Below are 22,213 nucleotides of genomic sequence, written 5' to 3' on the forward strand. Positions count from 1 at the left end.
TTAATAGAAAGCCCTCCTTTTCAGCATTCCCCCTTCAGTGGAGTCACTTAGACACTTCCAGCTGGTGGCAGGGGATACAGCCATAATACAGCTTTCTCTGTCCCAGCTGTCTTTTTCATTACGTTAAATGCATTACGATGGCTGCACTGTTTTATAAAGGTTCAGGTACAGAAAGGTATAGGAAGAAATCTGCAAGCATGTATTTTTGTAGTGACTGCAAGCTTCTGTGAGATCCCTGAATCCTGCCTGTGTTCCTGGCTCTGGTCACAGATTTCCTTCCAATCACTGGAACGGTTGCTGTGCGGGCTGGTTAAAGGTGCCCGAGGAAATCACCTTTTACAAGGGAGCATTGTTGTAAAGGATTTTTAATGCATTATGGCTCACGCAGCATCACAGTTAAAGAAAAACAGGGATGTAGAAATTAATGTTGAAGACGAAACTGAGAAAAAAAGAAAACAAAGGAAAAAATCCCGGGATCGGAAGAAAAAGGTATCTAGATCTGTGCCAAATTCTGACAGGGTTTCTTTTGTTTTAATTTTCTTACCATTGCAATTGAACTGTCAAAGCTCAGTCTGGGGTGTAACTTGGCTGTCTGAGTTTTTTTCTTAACGTTGTAAGATAACATTGCTAACCGCAACTGTGGGGTTCGCAAAGCAGTTGAATGTTTAATTGGGTCTTAGTTGATTGCAGTGATGATGCAGAAGGTGTGCATTCATTTCACAGATAAATCACTTGTGTTACCATGATATGCAAACTGTCTGTGAGCAAGTTGAAAATAGTTTGTAACAGTGATGTGAGATTAAATGCTGAGCTTTCTTGTAGGTTTAACTGACAGAATAATAGTTTAGCCTTACATACATGCACTTAAGGGAAATGTGTGTGGAAGCAGATTTATTTTTCTTTGTGTTGGGACTGTCACATGTTTGAATCCATTTTTGGGATGTTGTTACAGAAATAAGATGTTCCATTGTTTCTTTTTTCCTAAAGATGAACCGTTTCACAGAATCAAGCTATAGCAATCTGTTATTAGCAACTTTCTTTTGTTAGGGAAATATGTGACTGAGATCAGAGCCTGGTTTTTCTCTGCTGTAGATTTGTCTTAGATGCAGAAATCCCTCCAGCACACCAGGACTTTAAAAATGCAGTAAATGCTGCATTGCTCATTGTTCAGCTGAGAACCCTCTGTGAGATTTAAGTCTTATTATTTTTCTCCAAGGTAAAAACTGAAATAGTTACGGGTTGTGGCATAATGACCGATAAAGAGGCCAGCCACTCTGACTGCTCTGTGGATATGTCCTTAAAAATGACACCTTACACACTGCTCTGTAGAAATAGGGCCCTGCCATGATTTCTTGGTCTTTGATTGTATTTTATTACAAATTTTTAAGAACATATCAAGAAGCAGACTGTCTTAACAGAAACCTGGGCATGTAGTATTTCTCTGTGCCTTTGTGAAATCCCCCTAAGGGGGTTGGATAATCTTGCTATGCTCTGAGAAGTGGTGCATGTGCTTCCAAAATGACATGTAGATTCCTCTGACATATGTGCATCTCCCGGTTTGGCAAGAGTCAGCATTTCCCTGCCCTTTTCTCTTATTTCTCTGCGATGGCAGTGCTGTCCGTAATGAAAAGCACTGAGAAACCCACTGCCTTCTGTTCCAGGGAACATATTAGGAGGCTGTTTAGATGGCTGCGGTGGATTGTACTGCAGCATGTTAACTGTGGGTTATTTTTCCTGTGTGAATGCATACGTAAAGATCTTCTGAATCATTTTCCAGTATAAGTGAAAGCGTGCAAATAAGATTCTGCCTTTGGGGCTGATTTTGAGGCCTTTCTGTTGGAAGCTGGCCTGAATTAGTAATATTGTTCCTGTCTGCTGTTTGGTTATACGCAGGTCTGTAACGTAGCTATCAGTTCCCCCCCAGCTCAAACTGACCATAGCAGCGAGAATTTTAGGATCTGGCCTCCCAACCCATGTCTACCTGAGTCAAAAGGGATAGTCCCTCACTCAACCCTGCTCGTGATGTAGGAAGCCCATGCTGTACTTCATGTGCCTAAGTTTGGCAGTCGCGCGGCTGCCCGCGCCTGTATCGCGTCTTTGTGGGGGGCGCTTCCTCGGACTTCCTCGGGGGTGGGGGAGGCCTCGAGGGGCTCTTGGTTCGGTGAGGTGAGCCGGCTGCTTTGTGGCCTGAAATGCTTTATTGTTTATACAACACGGTGCTGTAGAAAGGAAATCTCTTAGCAACCAGTGTGGCACATGGATAAATATCAACCTATTAATTTCAAATGCGTGGATTTTTTTTCAAGGTTTTATTTCTATGTGTTAAGAGTGAGACAGAAAAGAGATCTTTCGTTCCACCGATGGCTTTTGTCGTTTTTTTCCTTCCTGTCTTACTGGAATGAATTTAGTAGCTTTTTCCAGTTTCTTTCCAAATTTCTTTAGGACTTTGCCTCTGTGTGCCCTGAATCTGCTACTAGGAGAATGAAACAAAAAGCAGCAGCTGTATCACTTAACATTTAAATATTTGGGCATCAGTCTTCTCATAGCAAAGATACAGTTTTGCCACCCAGTACGGGGGGGCGTAGGCAGTCCAATAATTGTGGTTTGCCATTTTGTACTTTCCTGACTATTTAAAACATTTTTCCCCCCAATATTTCCACTATGAGTTGTGAGTCACTTGTTCCTCTGCACCACCCACCAGCAAGCGGTGCTTGGGGTTTTTGCTGGTCACATGATGCTGCACAAAGCTAACCCTTTGCCTGAGCAGCACACGGCAATATCCCTTCGGGTCTTCCGCTCACCCTGGACCAGCAGTGAGCGCTAGCGTCTCTGGCTGATTTATACAGCAAGGCGAGCGAGGCGTCCAATGGCTAGAGAGTAGGGCTTGCGGGAGCACCCAGGCTTGATGAGACCGGCACCAGTCACGCTGATTTATGGTCCTGTGTAGTTTTAGGATTGCAGTCTGAGGTGATATTTCACAGCTTCTGACTGGTTAAGCAATTTACAGTGTAATAATGTTTCTGTTAAGGCTTGCTTCAATCCTGTATGAGAGGAGTGACTTTTTTTTTAATACACACAAACATCACCCTGGATATAACACCCTGTGTTATATTCAGTCCCATTTAATTTTAAGCTGAGATTTGCCAAATTGCTGCATTTACCTCTGTGGAGTCACCCTGCTTCTGTGCGCTAGGAGCCCACCACGCTATCTGTTTGCTTGAATTCAAGACACTTGCGAAGATTCAGAGCTTAAATACTTTTAACTCATGGAAGGCAAAGGGATGGGGCCAGGAAATGAAGCGAGTACACTGAAAGACCTGTATTTTACAGATTTCCCATTTATTCTGTTCAAGTTTAAGCTGTAGCTTAGAGGCAAATTCTCCCTCTGGCTGGTTGTGCAGTGTCCTACACTGCAAGTAGGTTGAGCCCACCCAAAGGCAGACCTGAGCCTTAAACCAAACCATAAACCAAACCAAACCACCTCTAAGAATAAAAGTGATTGATGTGATGATTTGCTCAATTCCTCGCAGTGCCACTCTGTCGTGCATAATTTGGTTTGTGAGAACTAGAAATTGTTTATCCTGTAACAATGTCTCAAAAGAAATTAGTTGCTTAGTCAGTGCTATTCCTAAAATAAAGGTGAAATCTCTAAATCTTTTTTCTGTTTCAGTACACAGTAGAAGGAAAGGACTGTTTTTTGCACATACTCAATGATTTATGTTTTATAYAATATTCAGTAAGGCTGAAGTGGTTTCCATTTGCGTGTAGTGTTCAGGGACTAGCATGTTCTTTGGGAACACAAAACAGCATGGTCATCATGAAAAGCCTGGCTGCTGCCATCTCTTAGATGTTAAAGGCTGTTGCCGTCACATCCTCTGCTGCCGCAAACTTGGGGGCAGCAGGGAAAGTAATGGATGCCAACCTTGCAAATCCCCCTAACTCCATTGCGAGTCTCATCACGTTTGAAGTGTTACAGCTTTCAGGCATGCTGGAAAAACTGCTCTRGAATATCCTAATGGGTAAACGTGAATAGTGTGTCAGGAAGGACCAGCCTGTAGCTGTGGGGCTGTGAGGAGCTTGTGCGGCTCCCRGGCTGGTTATGCTGCCCACCGCGCGAGGGCCTGGCAGGGAGGAGGCTGTGGGGGCCGTCATGGTGAGCGCTCCCGGAAACACCTCCTGGGAGCCCTAGCACCCCGCGGAGCTCGGTCATCCCCTGGCTGCGAGACTCCCGCTACTTCCAGCCCCCTTAGCTCTCTTGGGACTCAACCGTGCCAAGGTTTCAGTATGTGTTTCAGGAGGTTGGAAGGAGTCACCGCCTGCGCCCCACTCCATTAACCTGTGCAAAAGTCTGTGCACAGACTAGCTGCAATGCCAATGGCCTTTTCAGTTTATGACTATTAAACAGATTTCAGAAAACAAGGATAATTCCTTCTCTAATGGGCAAGTCTTCCCACAATGGGTTGCTCTATGGTTTAAGAAGCAATTTAGGTTGAAACTGGTGCAGTTTTCACATACAACAAGGGCCTAATAGTTCTCAGGTAAAGGCTGAAACATGAAAGCCTTGAGGCTTTAAACTCAGAAAACAGATACAAATCCCCATCTATAAATCCCCATTTTTTTAATCTCATTTTTAAACAAATCTCAGGATTGTCAAGATCTACTTCATAGTTTTTGAATGGTTGAAGTTCACAGTAGTAGAATCTAGACAGGTCAGAATAAATACAAGTTAAGACAAAAAAGATGTTGATCTAATATCTGGATTCATTTGTGTGGCAAATGAAAAGCAGGTATAGATTAGGGCTTGAATGAAAGAAGGGCTGTTGAAGTTAATGAAATTTTTCCTAGGTGCTAGAAAAATTTGGATCATGTTCTTGATTTTGGACATGATACTCAGTCACAGGCAAATAAACTAAAATAACCAAAGGGCATTTTGGCAGGTATCTAAGAGGCACTGGTGGATGGGATATCTACTAGCAATGGTGAATTCTTACCAGCTTGGGATTTAGTGGTGAAAGAGTGTCTCTATTCAGCTGATAAAAACAATTCCTTTAAAGACAACTCTTAAAAGATTGAAAAGACTGTGCTATATTATTTAGCTAGCACTGGAGCATCATTTGAAGTGGGCACTGGTCAGTGTTACTTTCTTGTTTATAAACTCAGGAAAAATTTTGATTTAGGCAAGCTTAAAATATTTACCCTTTTCTCTTTGTCCATCTCCTCTGTGTCTTCCCCCCTTTGTCCAGGATTGTGTTGTTACAGTGGACGGATATTAGTTATTGCGCATATGTCGGCTTGTGTTACAAACCACCCTATACTTAATTAATGTTATCGGCTCTCGGTGGGAGGAGATGCAAGAGGGAGGACTGACAATGGGTGATCTCTCCATTGCAGGAAGATTGTTAAATGACTAGATGTAGAGCTGGACTCTCAGGAAGCATAAATCAATACTGTTTCATCTTACCTGCTTGGTACTAATGGACTCTTTTATCCTTCTGTCTTTTCCACCCAGGCTGGGTTTTATTTATTTTCTGGGAGAACTGAGGGGAAGGGGAAATGTCTCTTCCATGGAAAATGGATGCTTTTGAAGCAAAATAAAGTTCAAGAATGTTATTTGGTAAACAGTATTAAAAAAAATCTTTACATGATTATTAATAGCTAAAAGTCAAAGCACTGCTGATTTCATGCTCTTGAGTTGCCTGGATTGATGGTCTGACAATAAGCTGCACGCACTTGCGTGCAATTCCCCTTGCCTGTTCACTAAACGTTTGTTATTGCAAATCAAAATATTTGTCCAGGGGTGTAGAACTGACTGAGCACTTGTGAAAACTGAGTACTAGCTACAGCTAGACTTTAACAGGCACTAAAGAACTAGGCTGTTGATATATGTGATGTAGATAAGGGGAAAGAAATGGAGGAATAGTCAATTTAAAAAAAAAAGTTCGAGCTGTTTAAAAAAAAATAAAAAATCCATATGCAGGTCCTAAGTTTTCCTGTATTGCTTTGAATGGGAGTTATGATGATAAAGGACTGGATTTGCTATTTTTCTGTAATTTGTGTGGCTGTTTAGCTGTGTAGATCACTGGCAGAGTAGTAACAGGGATTTCCTGACAGAGGCAATAGTGCTAGCAAAGGACAGTTTTATAAGGGAATAGAGAATGAGACGCAAAGATTTTGATGGGGCCCAGGGTATTTGTAAGGTTGGAAACCTGTTAGGCATTGGAGCAACTCTACAAAACGATGCTTATCAGTTCGACTGGGACGCGAGGGGGCCCCCTGGGTAATGAGCCCAATTTGGACGATCCGACTGCCTCGCACTGCTCTTGACTTCAGTGATCTAACTTAGACTATAGCCCTATATATTTAATGGAAAAAGATAGGTGCCTTCAGAGGATAATTCAGTGCATATAAGTGAGACAATTTAAAGCAATGTCCTCATTTTCAAAGGCACTGAGTATCCGCAAGTCTCGCCAGCTTCAGCTGGCAGCTTTGGGCGTTCAGATATCCTGAAAATGAGGCCCTGTGGTCTGCGTGGATGCTTGGGATTGTTATAACACTTTTAGAAATCTTTCTGATATGTCTGTTGTCTAATGCATGGGGTTTGTGTGGAGCTCCCCTTGGCTGGCCCCTGTTCTGAGACGGCCAGTTACTGATCTCCATGTAAGAGGTCAGCTCCTGTTTTTATTTTTAGAGAGACTGAAATCACTTAATAGTAATGGTTTGAAAAGGAAATGCAGTTAAGTGTTTCTTTAGTATTTATTCAAGTAAAACTAGTGTAGACAGGAGAACTAGATTGATGTAAAAGCTTGTTTTGTTAAATGAAAAGAAAATTTATTGTTATGTGTTTAAAAAAAATCAGAATTTTGGCAGTGGGCTGAAGTTCCCCATTATTTAGAAAGTTAGAATTGTTTAGTAATGTGAATGCATCCCAAGTAAGGTTGTTAGTGCTGAGATGTACACGAGTAGTTTAAAGCCTTTGCATTAAGTACCAGAAATAAAACTTTATCTTGCTGCTGTTGTTGCAGAAGGATACAGTACTTGTACTGCAGTCTCCTTCATCTTGGAAGCTTCTAAGATTTTTTTAATGAATTGAATGATGTATTTTACCTAAATGTTGTTTGGTTCATCTGTGTTTTATTTCACAGTTTTGGGTTTTAGTTTACTGGGCAGCTGTTGTGTCTATTGAATGTTGTGCCATCATAGTTTATGCAGCAACTTTAAATCTCAGTTTTAGTGTTCTTCACTTTATCTTCTTAATCTTTTGTTGAAAATCATTCATAATTAGAGAAATGGACAGGATAGAAAGGATTCATTTATAACTCAATGCTATCCTTTTTTTTTTTTTAATTTAATTAAAATTAGAGAAGCCTTTAAAAAAAAAAAAAAGAGAAGTCTCTTCTGGTGCGAATTCTGATATTTCAGTTTATGCAGAATATATCCTACTCTGTATTTACTCAGTTGGAATTAAGGGGACTTTACAGAAGTTACTTCTTGATATAGATAGTACTGTCCAAGGCCTCTGTTAACCCGTTGATTACGCGTGAGCATGAGAAGGAAATGAAGCTCTAGGTTGAGGGGTGTCTCCCAGCCCGTCCTGGCAAGGTACACAGCTGCGATGCCTGCATTCGCTTGGTGACATGATGCGTGTGGCAGTGCTGGTGGAGGCTAACGCCACAACGTCCTCATCGGAAGCGTGAAACTCGGTGTCTCTGGTGACCCCGTCGCTGTGGGGAGACGGGAAGGGTCCCAGGTGAGCCTGATGTTTCACCCCCTTGGATTAGTCATTTGTACAAAAGGCAAAAAGACTCTGATCTTGTCTCTTGCTTCCCTTGTAAAGGAAGGGACGTGTGTGTCGCTTTTGATACTTGAGCCAATGTCATTTGAAATCAAGTAGCAAGCGTCTGTTTGTTCACCTTTCTGCCAAGCACACGGCAATGGTTTGTAGAAAACTGATTTGTATCCTCTGAACAGGATTCCCCAGCTCCCGGTTCTGGTGCATATTGAAAATCACTGGTCACTAAATGAGTTCAAATTATATTCGCATATTCTATGCTCATTTATATTTGTAATGCCCCCTTAAATGCATATGCGTAGACAGGGTGTGGATATAATATTTCATTGTATCCATCTTTGTAGAATAGGGAAGATATTTTTGAATGCAGAAAAACATATCCATTTCTTTGTGAAATCTTGTAGGCTCAGCTCTGGTCTGCGGCCCTGTCCTTAACCACGTGGCCTCCGCCTTTTGAAAACAGCTTTTATTAGGTAGCCAGGCTCCGCTGGAGTAGCAGCGTTGGGAGGGAGGTCAGAGGAGGAGGCAGGTAGTCGCTGGGTCCTGAGTGCAGCAGAGGGATTTCCAGTAACTGCTAAAGTAGCTGTTTTTGCGTAATCATGTTTGAAAAGTAAGCACGGTGATCGTCCTTGAACTCCGACAGGCTACAAGCAGCTAGTAACCAGTCTTAATTCGGATGCTTGCACGGCTCCCTAGTGTTGAGGAGTAACCATGGGGTGTAATGCAAATCTTCATGGGTGGCACAGTGGTCTGCCAAGCTGGGGATGAGCAGCAGTTTGCACGGCCTCTTTGCGCTCTGCCCGTGGAAGCAGCGTTCTGGCTGCGTACGAAAACTGTGCCCTCTGCAAGTATACGCTGCAACGCCTGCGCCTCAGGCATCCGCCGCGTGAGCAAGTTCGCCTTCGCAGAGGGCGGGAGCAGGAGGGCAGGTGGGCATGACCCCCGCCCCGCGTGCTGCCCCGTGCCAGCCCGACCACGGCCCTGAGCTGGGCTTCCCTGGCATTTCGGCATGGGCCCGGCGAGCCCCCGCCTGTGCTGCGAGAGGCCACATGCTGCTAGAAGGGGCCGAGCTTGGGAGGGAGCTGGTTCCCTGGGCCCCTGGCAGCCGGCCCGGCTCCATCCCGCGAGGGACGCTGCCGCAGAGGGGTCGGTACCTCCCGGCCCGAGGTGCTGCGTGGTGGGCGCTTTCATGTGCGCGCTGTGGGGGCGGTTATAAATCGTTTGTTTCTTTGTTAGTGTCGTTAACTGTGTGATTCTGTTTTATTTCTGCTGCTGATTCCTAAAGGGATTTTAATTTTTTTTTTTGATGGAAATACAATTTCAAAGAAGAAGTCATTAAATAGAACAGATCAAAGTTAAATGGTCTTTTTCAAACTTCTGCTGCTTTTCTGCTGAAATGTTTCCAGTGACAGCATCACCACAATTTCCATATCACATTTTGAGCTTACAGAGCTCCAGGGCATTTAACAAGTCAGTGCAGTTGTTATCTACCTTTCAGTTAAAGGTAGATATCAAATCACACAATGATTTGTGTATGTTCAAAAGTTCTTTCCTTAAAGGCAGTATTAAAATGAGAAAGCACAGTTATGCTATTCTGTCTGTACCCTGTAATAAGCCATACATTTAGCTGTCCATCTTGGTGTTGGTAGAGGATCCTGTAGTGGACGTTCGCTTTCTGTTCAGCACAGCGGTTTATTTTGGGGGGATTACTTCACGTAACTCCGTTGTTGACTTCCTTCAGGTAACCGCAATTCTCCCGGCTCCCTGGATGTCCCAACAGCACGTCCCATACATTGCCCCACGCTCTCATTTGAAGGTTTCCGACGATCTCTTGGAAGATGTAGAGAAGCAGAGCGATACACTAGCCACTGTACCTATATGCACAGCACTCCCTGAGATCAGGTTGCAGTGGCGCTATACTAACAGAAGGCAAAGGTAGAGCTGAGCCACTGACTGTGGCCAATTATGTACAAAGTTTTAAGCCGTTTTTCCAGGGTTGTAATCAGAGTATTCTTCAAATATTCATAGCCTTAGGTGAGATCCCTTCATAGATTGAATAATCTTGTTTTCTACCACACAACATTTTCTTTTCCCCATAAGTACATCATCAGTCCTTCTGGACACTGCCATGATCTCTCTGAAGCTGTAATCATTTTTCCATTCATTAATTACTGGCTTAATGTTAAGCATTTGAGACCATCTCATTGGCTAAATTTACCATTGGCCTGTGAGCGAATATCAGTGTCTGGAAGATGGGAGTATCTGTAACCTCTTCTCCTGCCTACTTGAGATTTGTCTGAATCTAGCAATCATCTCTGGTGCTGAAGACAATGTTTTCATGCCCAGACTGTAGGAAAATTGGAGCAAATATTATTCAGCTAGATTGTGAAGCACAGGCAAATAATCCTGCAGTGCTCTCCATGCCCGAGGGGAAAGATCCCACAAGAGACGAGATACATGTACCAAGCACCTTATGGTGCAGCAAGCAAGTTAAAAAGAGCCTCAGTCTATGTGCAAGTAAATGCATTGCTTTCCTGTGCTGCTGAGGATGCCTCTCTTGAGAGGCTTTTTTTGGCCAGGCAGCCACAGGCAGTGTGTTCTGGAGTGTGGCTGTGGACAGTTTTCTTTTTCTTACCCATGACTCTGAAAAGTTAAAACATCCCATACTGAAATATTGCTGAGAAGCGGGTGGGAGGAAAGCTTCCCTCATTACGTTTTTACCATCTAAGCGAAGAAAACATCTTCAAGGAGAATCTGAGAACGCATTGGATACCTGGAGTCCTAGTTTCTCCTACCACTTGATTTAGTTTGAAACCACCAGCACTTTGAAGCTGTTAAACATCAAAATTGTGATAACTAAAGACTGCTGTTTTTCTACCAGTCTGAAAAGATTAAAAAGATGCTGAGAGGAAAACATTTCTTACAACAGCGGGTGCGCAATCGAAGTTTCTAAGTAGGGCAGCCTGAGGAACAGCCACCACTTTTTAATACTGATGGAAAGAATGTATTTTGTTTGATGTTCATATCTGACTTTTTTTTTGTGCCTACCTTTTTTGTAATTTCTGACTGCCTGGTTATGCTTAAAAATGGCTTAATAAATGTCTTGCGCGCTCAGCACACGCTACCCACATAAAAGTACTCAAACTTCCAGGTGGTTTAAACAACAAAGAGTAGGGATTTCTCCCACCAACTCTTCCACTGGTTTGATCTTCAACTTATTTAATCTCTGGTTTTCCTCCCTGTAAAATATCTCCATAATTTTCCACTTGCACATTTTAAGGAGCCCTTTTCAAATGGCAAGCGCCAACTACTTTTCTGTTCTTGTTACGTAGCACATTTTGTGTGCCTCATATAGGGATTGTTGCTGCAAAATAAGGCCCATGCAGGATTTTGCTCTTTTTTTTTTTTAAGCTGTTATTTTGATTCATTTCTTTTATTAGCGTACCAAGCCATTGGCTAATGGCTGTTTTAGTACCACTGATCATACTAGTTAAGTTTTGATATAAATGCATGTTATTTTCAAAAATTCAGTAAAACCCTGTCAGAATTGTTTCAGTTTAACCCACCTGATATGCAGAATAATGGTCAAAATTCTGGTATCAGGACTGCGTGAGTTTTAGTCTGAAATGGCTAAATGTACAGCAGTTTATAATGTTGCATGTATCTTCTTGTTGAACTACGTGCCTGTTACCCTCGGAGCTAAACTCATTGAACTGTGGTCAAGTCATAGGTCCAATTAGAAGAACCACTGAACATATGTAATAAATTCAGCTTGAAAGGCCACATGCACAATCTGCCTTGGGTCGGAAAGCCAAGGGATGCTGTGACCAAAGAGGATCCGCAGGGAAGCAGCTCCAGACTGTAGCTCGTTGTTCCCGAAAGCAAAGCTGCCCGTTTCTCCTTGTTTACTACCAAATGCAAATGAGCAGGCAAAGCTGGTGACGCTTTTTAAAGCAAATCAATTAGAAGGAAGAGGAGGCTAAAAAGGTGAGCGTTGGAAAGGGCCGTGATGTTGAAATGGGGGAGCGGTTGGGCCAGCTGACCCCAAAGGAGCTGTTTGGTTGGGACCCGGCGCTGCGAAGCTGGCGCTGGTCCTGGCGGGCGCGCTCTAAGGGTGGCTGGCTGCCCGGGCCGTGTCGGTAGGCATGGGCAGAGCAGGCCCGAGGAGGAGAGCGCAACCAGGCCCCCTGCGCTCGGTCTCTGCTGGGGACCAGGCGCCGAACCCTGCGGGTTCAGGGAGGTCCGCGATTCTTTTCGGGTTGGTGCAGGTATATTGTGTGAGAGAGAGAGAGAGAGAGAGAGAGAGAGAGAGAGAGAGAGAGAGAGAGAAAGGGGATCTGTGGCTCTGTCGTGGCGTGGGGACGGCTCTCCTCCCCCCGGGCGTCAGCGGTGCTGTAAGCAAACCCATGCAGTGCTGCCTGCAGGACTGCTGCTCTCTGGTTGCACTGCTGCTGCGGGACTGCAGTTGCCCTTGTGAACCATCTTCTTCAGGCAGAGGTGCCAGCTTGATAGAAGCAGAAATTTTGGCGTTGAACTAGGCAAACAGATAAAGACCTCTAGCTTTATATAGCAGGGTGATAAACTTCTCTGGTTGAAGGACATCCAAGAAATTGCATCTGATTAAGTCCTTGAAAAGATGAGATCTTTTATCCATTGCCTGGTTGCATGAGTTTACACCGTGGATGTGTAGCTTATTGCTTTGTCAAGGTCTAAGTACAAAGAGCTAACTACAGATTAATCAGGGCTCATCAGTTCCAAGATATTTCTGATATGAAGTTGAGCAACTCAATGACACCTATAAAATTGCAACTGTTCCCTGAAATAGCAGTCTGCTAACCAAAATATTTTTTTTAACTCTTCAAGATTTGGGGAGAAAATGAGATTCAGTTTCTTATCTCTCTGTATGTTTCTTTTGCATTTGCAGTAAAATTTTCTCACATTTTCTTGACAAGTCAGAATCTCTGTCCTAGTTTAGCAAGACATGCTGCTCGCTCTGTCACTGCCTTGGCTGCTTCCTAGAAAAGAGTTGTATGAAAGAGTTGTCTGAAAAAGGAAGAAAGGTGGCATCACAAAAGGAAGGCAAATTCATCGATTATGTTCGTATTCAAACTAAGCAAGATCTTAAGAAAACATTGAAATATACAAATAGAAAAAAAGAAAATTGGGGGAAAAAATGCATCTTGCAGAGCTAGCTAGAAAGAAACCTTATCTGAGCTTTCGAAGGCTTCTGACTGGAATATTGAAATACATTTCATCTTCCAGTGGGATCAATTTTGTCTGTTTTATTTATTCAAAAATAATACATATAAAAATATTTTTAGAAACTTGTATGTTAACTACTGGCAGTTGATTTTGTTAATAGTTATTTTATGCATTTCTTGTTCAGATGAATATTCAGTTCTTTGACTCTTGGATAGCTTTGTTCATGCAAAAATAAATTGAATATGTGAAGTCTTGTTAATGAGGACTGCCTTGAGTCCGCTTTATTTCATGGGTAGGCAGTTACTGTGATTCAATAGATGCAGTCTGTCTGTACTTCCAGGAGTTGCAGATTTCAGCTGCATAGCTGTGGGGAGGATTTTCTAGCAGTAGAATTTAGGTTTAATATGTAACAACCTTATTTTGAATACGTCTTGCTGTTTGGTGATGAAACATTAATGGTTGATTAGGGGAAGAGTGGTGGCAAGAGAGGACAAGGTCAGAGGTAAAGGGAAGGTATTAACTAGCCTCAGAGCAACAATGTGCACTTTTTGCAAATGGAGGAACCGTAATTTAATAATACAGCAGTGACAATGCTGGATTTCAGTTTTCCTTCTGTAGTAAGAAAAATACGGTTATGCTTTGTGGGACACCTGGTTGTGATAGCTGTACTGACACTGCGCAGTACCACAGCCTGGTGTAGTCAATGGAGGAAAGCTGTTGTCCTTCAGCCTTACCGTTGTTAACGTATTACTGATAATTTAGAGAACGTTTTTCTTCCATTCTGATGTGGTGCAAACATTAAGATTTGACTGAAAGAGAAGTTACAGGTCTTTTAAGTCTACACTGTACTTGAATGACTTGCAAATGTGTGATCCATGGGCCGTGTGTTCCCTTTCCTGAGTGATGCCACCAACCATGATGGGAGCTCCTGTGGGAGTGAGTCGAACCACTTGTAGTGTAGTCTGCAAAATGAGGGGGACCCACCTATCTCACCAGAAAGAGGGAATTAAATAACTCATCCCCTCCAAAGAACTAACTTCTTTTACATTAGATGAAGGAAAGGTGGTTCTTGCTTTGATTTTAAAAATCTCTAGCTGCAAAAGATGTATTAGCTGTTGCAATTGAAATGCACAGGGGAAAAATAATGGTACATGATGACCGCAGATATTTCAGTTTTCAGAGAGCAAAATATTTTGCCATTAAATAGGCTTTATGTGTTGAGCTGACAGGAAAGCAAAATTTTGTGCAGCTTCTTGTTTTGAAATCTTTATTTAATTTTTAGTTTTGTTCTTGGCCAGAAAAAACAAAAAAACAAAAAATAAAAAAGATGTGCCGTTGTTTCTTAAAGCTCACAAATGACTAAGCAGACTGCATGATATTTTTGCCTCTGTTGTCATGGGTCTTGTTAGTCCAAAGTGCTATGTATTTTGGCACTAATCCAACAAAGTACTTAAGTGTGCACTTAAGTTTAAGCCTATTTGTTATTCCATTGAGCGCAGAGGGAGCACTGTGTGCTTAAAGCTGAATCCAGTCTTAAGTGATGTGTTGAATAGGGGCCATAGTGCTTACCCCATCATAAAATACGTGTTTTTTGAGGAAAAGGTCCATATTGAAATGCCATCAATTCTCCAAGCTCTGCGCAAACCAGGATGGGTGCGAGTGCCTGAGAGTTGGAGACAACGTCATTTAACTTGAATGGGGGATTAAAATAATGGGGATTCAGAGCAAGGCTAAAATTGATGTTTCATTCATAAACACTATTTTCTTCATAGGTGCTTTTTCTTTTACCAATATTATCAATATTTGTACATCAATAAACAATTGTCACGAACCGACAGTGCAAAAGACCTTGAAGATTAGAACAGTGATAAATCCATAAATTAAGGCAAGGGGGGACCTTCCACCACTAGGTCACAGCTGACATTTGCACTCATAATATTGCTTTAAACATGCTTATTTAGAAGCTCATTAATTCATTGTATGGCCTCTGTTCCAGATGTATGACTCCAATATGTAATATCTAAGTATATAAATTCTCCCTTGGGCAGTTATTTATATGTCACAAACCATTGTACATTTGGAGCATATTGGCCAAAGCTTAATAACTAAATCAGGCCAGATTTTTCAGTCAGCGGTTTCTTAATTGAAAAAGAACAGAGTTAATATGCTTAAAAAATTTACACATTTGATTTAAGCTCAACAAATTATTTATGTCAATGATAAGATAAATGTACTCTGAAGAATATAAAATTGTGATTTCAAATTTTGAACATGAAATATTCAGTCACTTGAAAGCTTTGTTTTGGCATCTTAAGCAAAAAATTTTATTTGAAGCAACTTTTGTTTTGAAATTTATTTGTAAAAGTGTTCTAAAACCCAAAAAAATCTGATTACAATGTGTTGTTTTCAGCAAAGGATTAGTAAACATTTGTGTGAGCTAGATTGTTGTTGTTGTTACTGTGAGCAAGGTGGGCCGTTTCGTTACCTATACTGCTCTCTTCATGAGAGTCCTTCAAATATGTCATGACTCTGTAGCCAAATTCAGTCTTGTGAAAACTAGTATGTTTTTTAAGGATAAACTTACCCTAAGATGGCAAATGAAATGAAGTACCACCCCCCAGTGATGGTAGCTAAGCACGGACTGGCAGTCTTGCAGTCTCCCCCATTCTGGAGACTCAAATAAGCAGTAAAATAGCTAAGTGCTGGTGTTGTTCAGATGAGCATGTTCTTTGTGACATTGTACAAGCATGTTTCATCTTGTAAGGTGGAGTAAGTTAATTTATTAAGTGTTTTCCGAAATCCAGGAGTGAAACGTGAGCATCTCCATTATCGTTAATATAAGCATTTCATGCTGTGTGTTCTTTTGGTGACTATATTGCATTCAGGGCTGGCAATGTTATTAATACTAATTGCAAGTAATTGAAATCAGAGCTGCCTGTTGGACTGGAGATGAATTATACGCCTGGAGCTTCGCAGCCCTCCACGTTGGAGTTCCCGCGGGAACGTGGTGGTGGGAGCTGTGCAATGGCCATGGAGGTGACTGGCAGGGTGAGGCCCGATGCTAGCAGAGAAACACAGAGCTTCCCGAGGCACGTCGACCTACGCGTGTATGTTGCCTTTTGTCTCTCTGTCTGCTGACATCAACCATGCCTGTGCTAGTCATATAACATCCTCTTTCAAGAGAATAGACAGTTTTTTGATGTTTTGAAACCTTTTAAAAACTGTTTTAGGTCAATGGATTCCAACCTAAGATTGCTAAGACGACTATTTAAAATCACAGCTATTATCTATTTTAATTTCCTCTGCTGGAGAGTACCCCAAAACATTCATTATGTGGAGGGTATAATCTCTGAACAAATGACATGGTGGAATTAATGAACAATTAACTATGATCATATGTTATAAACAGAGCTGATTAGAATCCACGCGGGCCTGGGTTTTAGAAAGACTCTCTTTTGACTCAGCTTTGTATTGCTGAGGTAGGACCATGCAGCTCTCATTTCTTATTCATCATATAAGCGTAACATCATTTCCTCTGAGGTAGGGCTACATCTCTTAGTTTTCATGGCAACCAGACAAAGAATTCATCTATTCTTCAACTTACATGTGCGGGGAGGGTTAGGGGTTAGGGAAGTCAGAATTTCTCTTGGTAATTCTCTTCTCCAGTTAGCTAATATACTTATCTTGTAGACTTTCTCCCATATCCCATAGACTATTCTCCAGTATCCCATATAGCGATTAAATCGGAGAGAATACCCTGAAACTGGAAGAAAGGAACTCTCTGTCCCCAGTCGATGTGGCTGCCGGGTGGTGTGTGCAGCGTGGAGTGCAGTTACTGTGCTGTGTAATTTACTGTCTTCATTAAATCAGACAAGCGTCAGGTGAACCGTAGAAATTCCATCTGCATTCACACTGGGCTCTGTGCATAATATTTACACATTTTTTTCCTCTCATTTTATTTAGGTTCCACATGTATGCATTTATTAAATGGATACCATTATAAATTATAATGTTCCTTTCAAAACAATAATGTCAGATACTGTAATCAAGAGCGTTTTTGACCTTAAAAGAAAAATGCTTCTATCATTTTAAAACAGAAGCAGGCCCTGAGCCTCTCCTAATGTCATTGGGGACACACGAGGATTTGTTTCAGAAGCTGCAGTGCAGCACCAGGCAATGACTGGACATACAGCTTGATAATTTTGCATCACATAAAAGCATTAGCTTCCCCTTATCGCCTCAATGCTCTGATCATCCTGAAAAGTGAGACAAAAGAAATGTTCCACTCTATATTGACCTTCATTGTAGCAGCAGAAACCTTTTATTATTTTATCACATTACTTGAGACCCTTGAGGGCAGTGCATTTGAGAATAGGAAATGCATATCCAGAAAGAAGATATGCAAAGTTTTCATTGCATATGGAGAGGCAGATTTTTTTAAAACGTAGTGTGTGTGTGTGTGTGTATTTGTGCTTTTTGGAATGCATATATTTGAGAGAGGCTTAAGCAGTAATTTACAGAACAGTTCTTTAGTCAGAGAGCATTATGTTTGAATAATTTATTTTGAAATGCTAAGAAGTTGTTCCTGAAGTGGAAGCAACTCAGTCAAATATAACACCATAAGGGGAGAGATGATTTTTTGAATTACACAGGGATATGTCCAAATGGTTCTTTCAATATTCCTAGCATGTGTATAAAGTGTTCTCTCCCAGTAGCATTCTACTTCATTAGGGACTATGTTAAACAACAAAATATATTAAATTATATATTACATAATATATTAAATAATATATATTTTCTGGTGTGACATGTTCAATTTTCAAATGTCTTTTGCTCTACCTTAGTATATTCTATTTTGTCGTGACTTATCGCATTATCTGTGCTGTAATGGTGGTATCCTGAGATGCAAATTATGCAAACTATTCATGCCTTTAGATAAAATACTTTAAGAATCTTAAAGTGTTTTAAAAATTCTTAGGTATAAAAGGCATTAGCCCCTCCCTCTTAGCAAGGTAAATGTGAAGTCTGTGAGATCCTGCTGTACCTTGCTTAGGCACTCAGCATTTATGAGAAAGTAGATGTGGTGGCTTTGGCCCAAAGCCTAATAGTATAAACAGGCTAAAGCACCCTTGAGGGCCATATTCCTGGTTGAAGGTCACAGAGCCCAGTCCCTTGCTGAAGCTTGCTAAATGAAGAGCTCAGGATCCTGGCTGGAGGTCATGATGTCCCCACTGTAGAGAGCCGATGTTGTCTTGTTCACTGGGCTTAAGCGGAAGGTAGAAAATATAAGAGATTTTGGGTGAAAGTAGAGAGGAATGCAAGAGTATAAGTACAGCAAGTAGAGGGCTGTGTCCTTCCTTATGCCCGCAGCTTTCCATTGGCCAAGCTCTGAGGAGGAGACCAACCGCCTGGGTCTCAAACATCCCCTCCCTCCTGTTTCATTTCAGAATCACTCGGTTCCCTTGGCTGCCCTATTTCAAGTAGAGCTGTTGTGTCTTATAATGGCTGTAAATGTGGCAATTTGGTATTGGAAAGGACTTGTTACCTTTGGCATATGGGATGATGAGGTTTTCTTTCTTCTGCCTCACAGTAGCAGGGAGTTTGAAAGCGATAAGATTTGAAAGTAATGTTAAAGTAGGTAAGAATTGTTTTAGTTTGGGGCTGGAGTCTGTGTAGGCAAAAGCTAAAGGGTCCAACTCTACAGGCTGGCGAACAGGCATTTTTCACTCTTGAAAGTGAGGTTGGAAATTGCTGTTTCAGTGGGTAATAAAACGGGAAATCTTGGTAGATGAAGATTCATGGAATCACCATATGGTTGAGTTTGGAAGGGACCTCTGGAGATCATCTAGTCTACACCTGTGCTCAAGCGGTCACCTAGAGCAGGTTGCCCAGGATCATGTCCAGACAGCTTTTGAATACCTCCAAGGATGGAGACTCCACAGCCTCTCTGGGCAACCTATGCCAGTGCTCTGTCACCCTCACAGTAAAGAAATTTTTCCTGATATTCAGACGGACCTTCCTGTGTCTCAGTTTGTGCCCCTTGTCCTGTCACTGGGCACCACTGAAGAGTCTGGCCCTGTTGTCTTTACACCCTCTCTTCAGATATCTATACACACTGAGATCCCTCCTGCCCCTGCAAGCCTTCTCCTCTCCAGGCTGAACAGTCTCACCTCTCTCAGCCTCTCCTTGTATGAGAGATGCTTCAGTCCCTTAATCATCTTTGTGGCCCTTTGCTGGGCTCACCCCAGTAGTTCCATATCTCTGTTGTGCTGGGGAACCCAGCACTGGTCCCAGCGATCCAGATGTGGCCTCACCAATGCTGAGTAGAGGGGAAGGATCACCTCCCTCAGCCCGCTGGTAACACTCTGCCTAACGCAGCACAGGAGGCTGTTGGCTGCCTTGGCCACGAGGGCACGTTGCTGGCTTATGGTCAACTTGTCCATCAGGACTACCTGTTCTTTCTCTGCAGAGCTGCTTTCCAGCAGGTCAGCTCCCAGGCTGTACTGGTGCATGGAGCCATTCCTCCCCAGGTGCAGGACTTTGCACTTACCTTTATTGAACTTCATGAGGTTCTTCTCTGACCATTTCTCCAGCCTGTCAAGGCCTTTCTGAATGGCAGCACAGCCCTCTGGTGTATCAGCCACTCCTCCCAGTTTTGTACATTSTGCCTCATCATCCAGATCATTAATGAAGATGAACAGTACTGGACCCAGTATTGACCCCTAGGATACACTGCTAGTTACTGGCCTCCAACTAGACTTCACATCATTGATCACAGCCATCTGGGCTTGGCTGTTGAGCCGGTTTTCAATACACCTCACTATCTGCTTATCTGCTCGTACTTCACCAGCTTGTCTGTGAGGATCTTATTCCTTCTCCTTTAGAGATGTCTGTGCTACGCTCTGATGGCTAGGCAGAGACTTGTCTGCTGGTTCTTCAAGAGTTAGCCCCAGATCCAGGAACAATATAGTTTTATTGGACCTCAGCTCCTCATGAGCTAGTTACAGCAGCTTTCACATAACACCATACTGCTATAATTAGGACACTGCTGTCCTAATGCATGTGTTCTGCTTTCACAACCTGAGCTACTCTCTCTTCAGGGCTTTTTGTTGTTTACTGTGGGCATACCAGACTGTTCAAAGCTGGTTTGATTATCCTTGATCCAGTTCTACACAAAGTTGGGAATCCTTCTATAGTTTCTACCAGGGTGTCCTCTTGTGCACTGTAGCATGAAAGGTTTTACAGCTGAACTAAGTCTCTTGGATCTGCCGAGGAGTTTCTGCCTTGAGATTTTTGGTTGTGAGTGATGAGCAGCATAGTAGTGAACTAAAATGCTTGCAGAAGCCACGTAATATCCTTTTCCAGGGTAAAATTAATAGTCAGAAGCCTTTCCGGACAGAGGATGGACGGCTGGAGACCAAACCAAGAAAGCATTGATTAATACATTCAAAGGAAAGCTGCATCATTAGCTTCTCAGCCAGTAATGCAATCTGCTTAATAACTGGTGGCATTGATTACTGAGGAACTGAATACTGTGTGCTAAAAAATGAGAATATAGATTTGTTTACAACGAAGTGGCTCGTCTCTCATCTGGCTGTCAGAGAATACCTGTAATCATACAGTGAGCTACAATGTGTTGATGACTCTGGAGAAGCAATAAGGCATTAAGATGGCTGAAAAGAAGTCAGAGACCTGGTTGTAGTCTCTGTATGATCTTGGAGTATGGCATGATAATTCTTGGAGTATAGTCTGTTTAGACTGATGGAACTAAAAGCCACTTGCCACTGAAAGCAGCAGGGCTTAACTCTTCCTTTTTCTCCTCACCTCTGAACTCTCAACTTTTGCTTTTTAGTGCTGCAGATGTTCAGCTCACCTTTGGAGGGGCAGCGTGGGAATCCAAGGCGGGTGGAAGGGGCAGAGAAGAATGCATGATGACTCTTTTTTTGTAGCATTTTACAGTTAGCTTAACTTTAAGATGAAACAGCACCCTCGGGATTTTTATGCCTTGGTTCTGTCTCTGTTGGATAGAAGCAGAAGTATCTTCCAGCCTCCAACACTTAGCTGTACCACAGATGTTTGTGAGAGGTCTTGTTTGTGCTGGTTGGGAACTCTTTGTATTTCCAGTTTTGAAACTGTAAGGTAAAAAACAAAAAACATTGTGAAAACACATTATCATCATCTTTGTTTAGCCTACTTTTTTTTTTTATCTGTTTGTTTGTTTTACTACATAAAGTATCTCTACATCATCTCTAGTTTCTCAGGAACCTCACCCACCAACAGGACAATATTTGTCAATTGAAAATGTTGCCTGGCAGGTGCTTAGTGGTTTTATTAACAGAGACAGACAAAAATATTGGAAGAAATAACTATCCTTTTCTCCTATTTCAAGTGCGTGTGTGTGAGCATCGTGGCTTCAGTTTGACCAACAGCCTGAGTGTTCAAACAGGTGACCTCCATTTGCTCTATTCAGGCTCTACTTGGTCCCCATTGCCATCAGAACCTCAAATTGCTACCTGTGTTGGTAGGAAACCTCCTTTTGTCCCCAGCATGTCACCTGGCTTATCTTTTACTKAAATTATAAGGAAACAGAAGGAAAACATTGCTGAGCACAATTCCCAGAACTTCATGTTTTGGCAGTGCTTTGCTTTTTTAGCTTTAGGGTTCACTGCTGTTCTCGTGTTTCTGTACTGTGGAAGATTATGCTTTAAAGCCCAGTTACCTTTGTTCCCACACACTTGATTGCAATTTGGGGTCCCAGAAGTGATTATAAAGTAAAGCAAAATGGCATGGGCTTTGAAAATTTGACCCCAAAAGGTATGTTGTTGTTAATTCTCTGAAAGAGTAAGCTTTAACATTAAAATACTTTAATTTTCTGTTAAGCAGTAACTGAAAAAGGCTGGTTGATAAAGCTTGTCACTAGTATACTTCTGCCATACGTGAAGCAGGAGTTGCAGCAGCAGTAACCTTTGCAAAGGTACATACCGATAAGCTGGGCAAGTAGCAAAGGCAGCCTTACAGGTGTGGTACGTGTATTGACTGAGTACATGGTGAATGCTTACTAATCATGATGTTTAAGCTCAAGAAAAAGTTACAGACCATGTAGATTTGCTTGTTCTCCCAGGATTACAGATAAATATAATAGGTCCAGAGACAGTGCAGAATCTTTGAATTTGATCCTTCACTGAAAACAAGGTGAATGATGCTATAGACTGACTTTTACCA

At 42.1% G+C, this 22,213-nt stretch overlaps 1 protein-coding gene across 1 annotated transcript in view; it reads left to right on the plus strand.

Annotated features, from left to right (window-relative positions):
- The first annotated feature begins 375 nt into the window (after window positions 1-375).
- ANK3 (ankyrin 3) overlaps window positions 376-22,213 on the plus strand; it is a 207,430-nt gene continuing 185,592 nt past the window's right edge. The window contains exon 1 of the mRNA XM_026069950.1: window positions 376-489. Within this exon, the coding sequence (XP_025925735.1) occupies window positions 376-489 (114 nt within the window). The remainder of the gene's footprint in view (window positions 490-22,213) is intronic.

Source organism: Apteryx rowi, unplaced genomic scaffold, assembly GCF_003343035.1.
Source record: "Apteryx rowi isolate R43461 unplaced genomic scaffold, aptRow1 scaffold_30, whole genome shotgun sequence".
Lineage (NCBI taxonomy): Eukaryota > Metazoa > Chordata > Aves > Apterygiformes > Apterygidae > Apteryx > Apteryx rowi.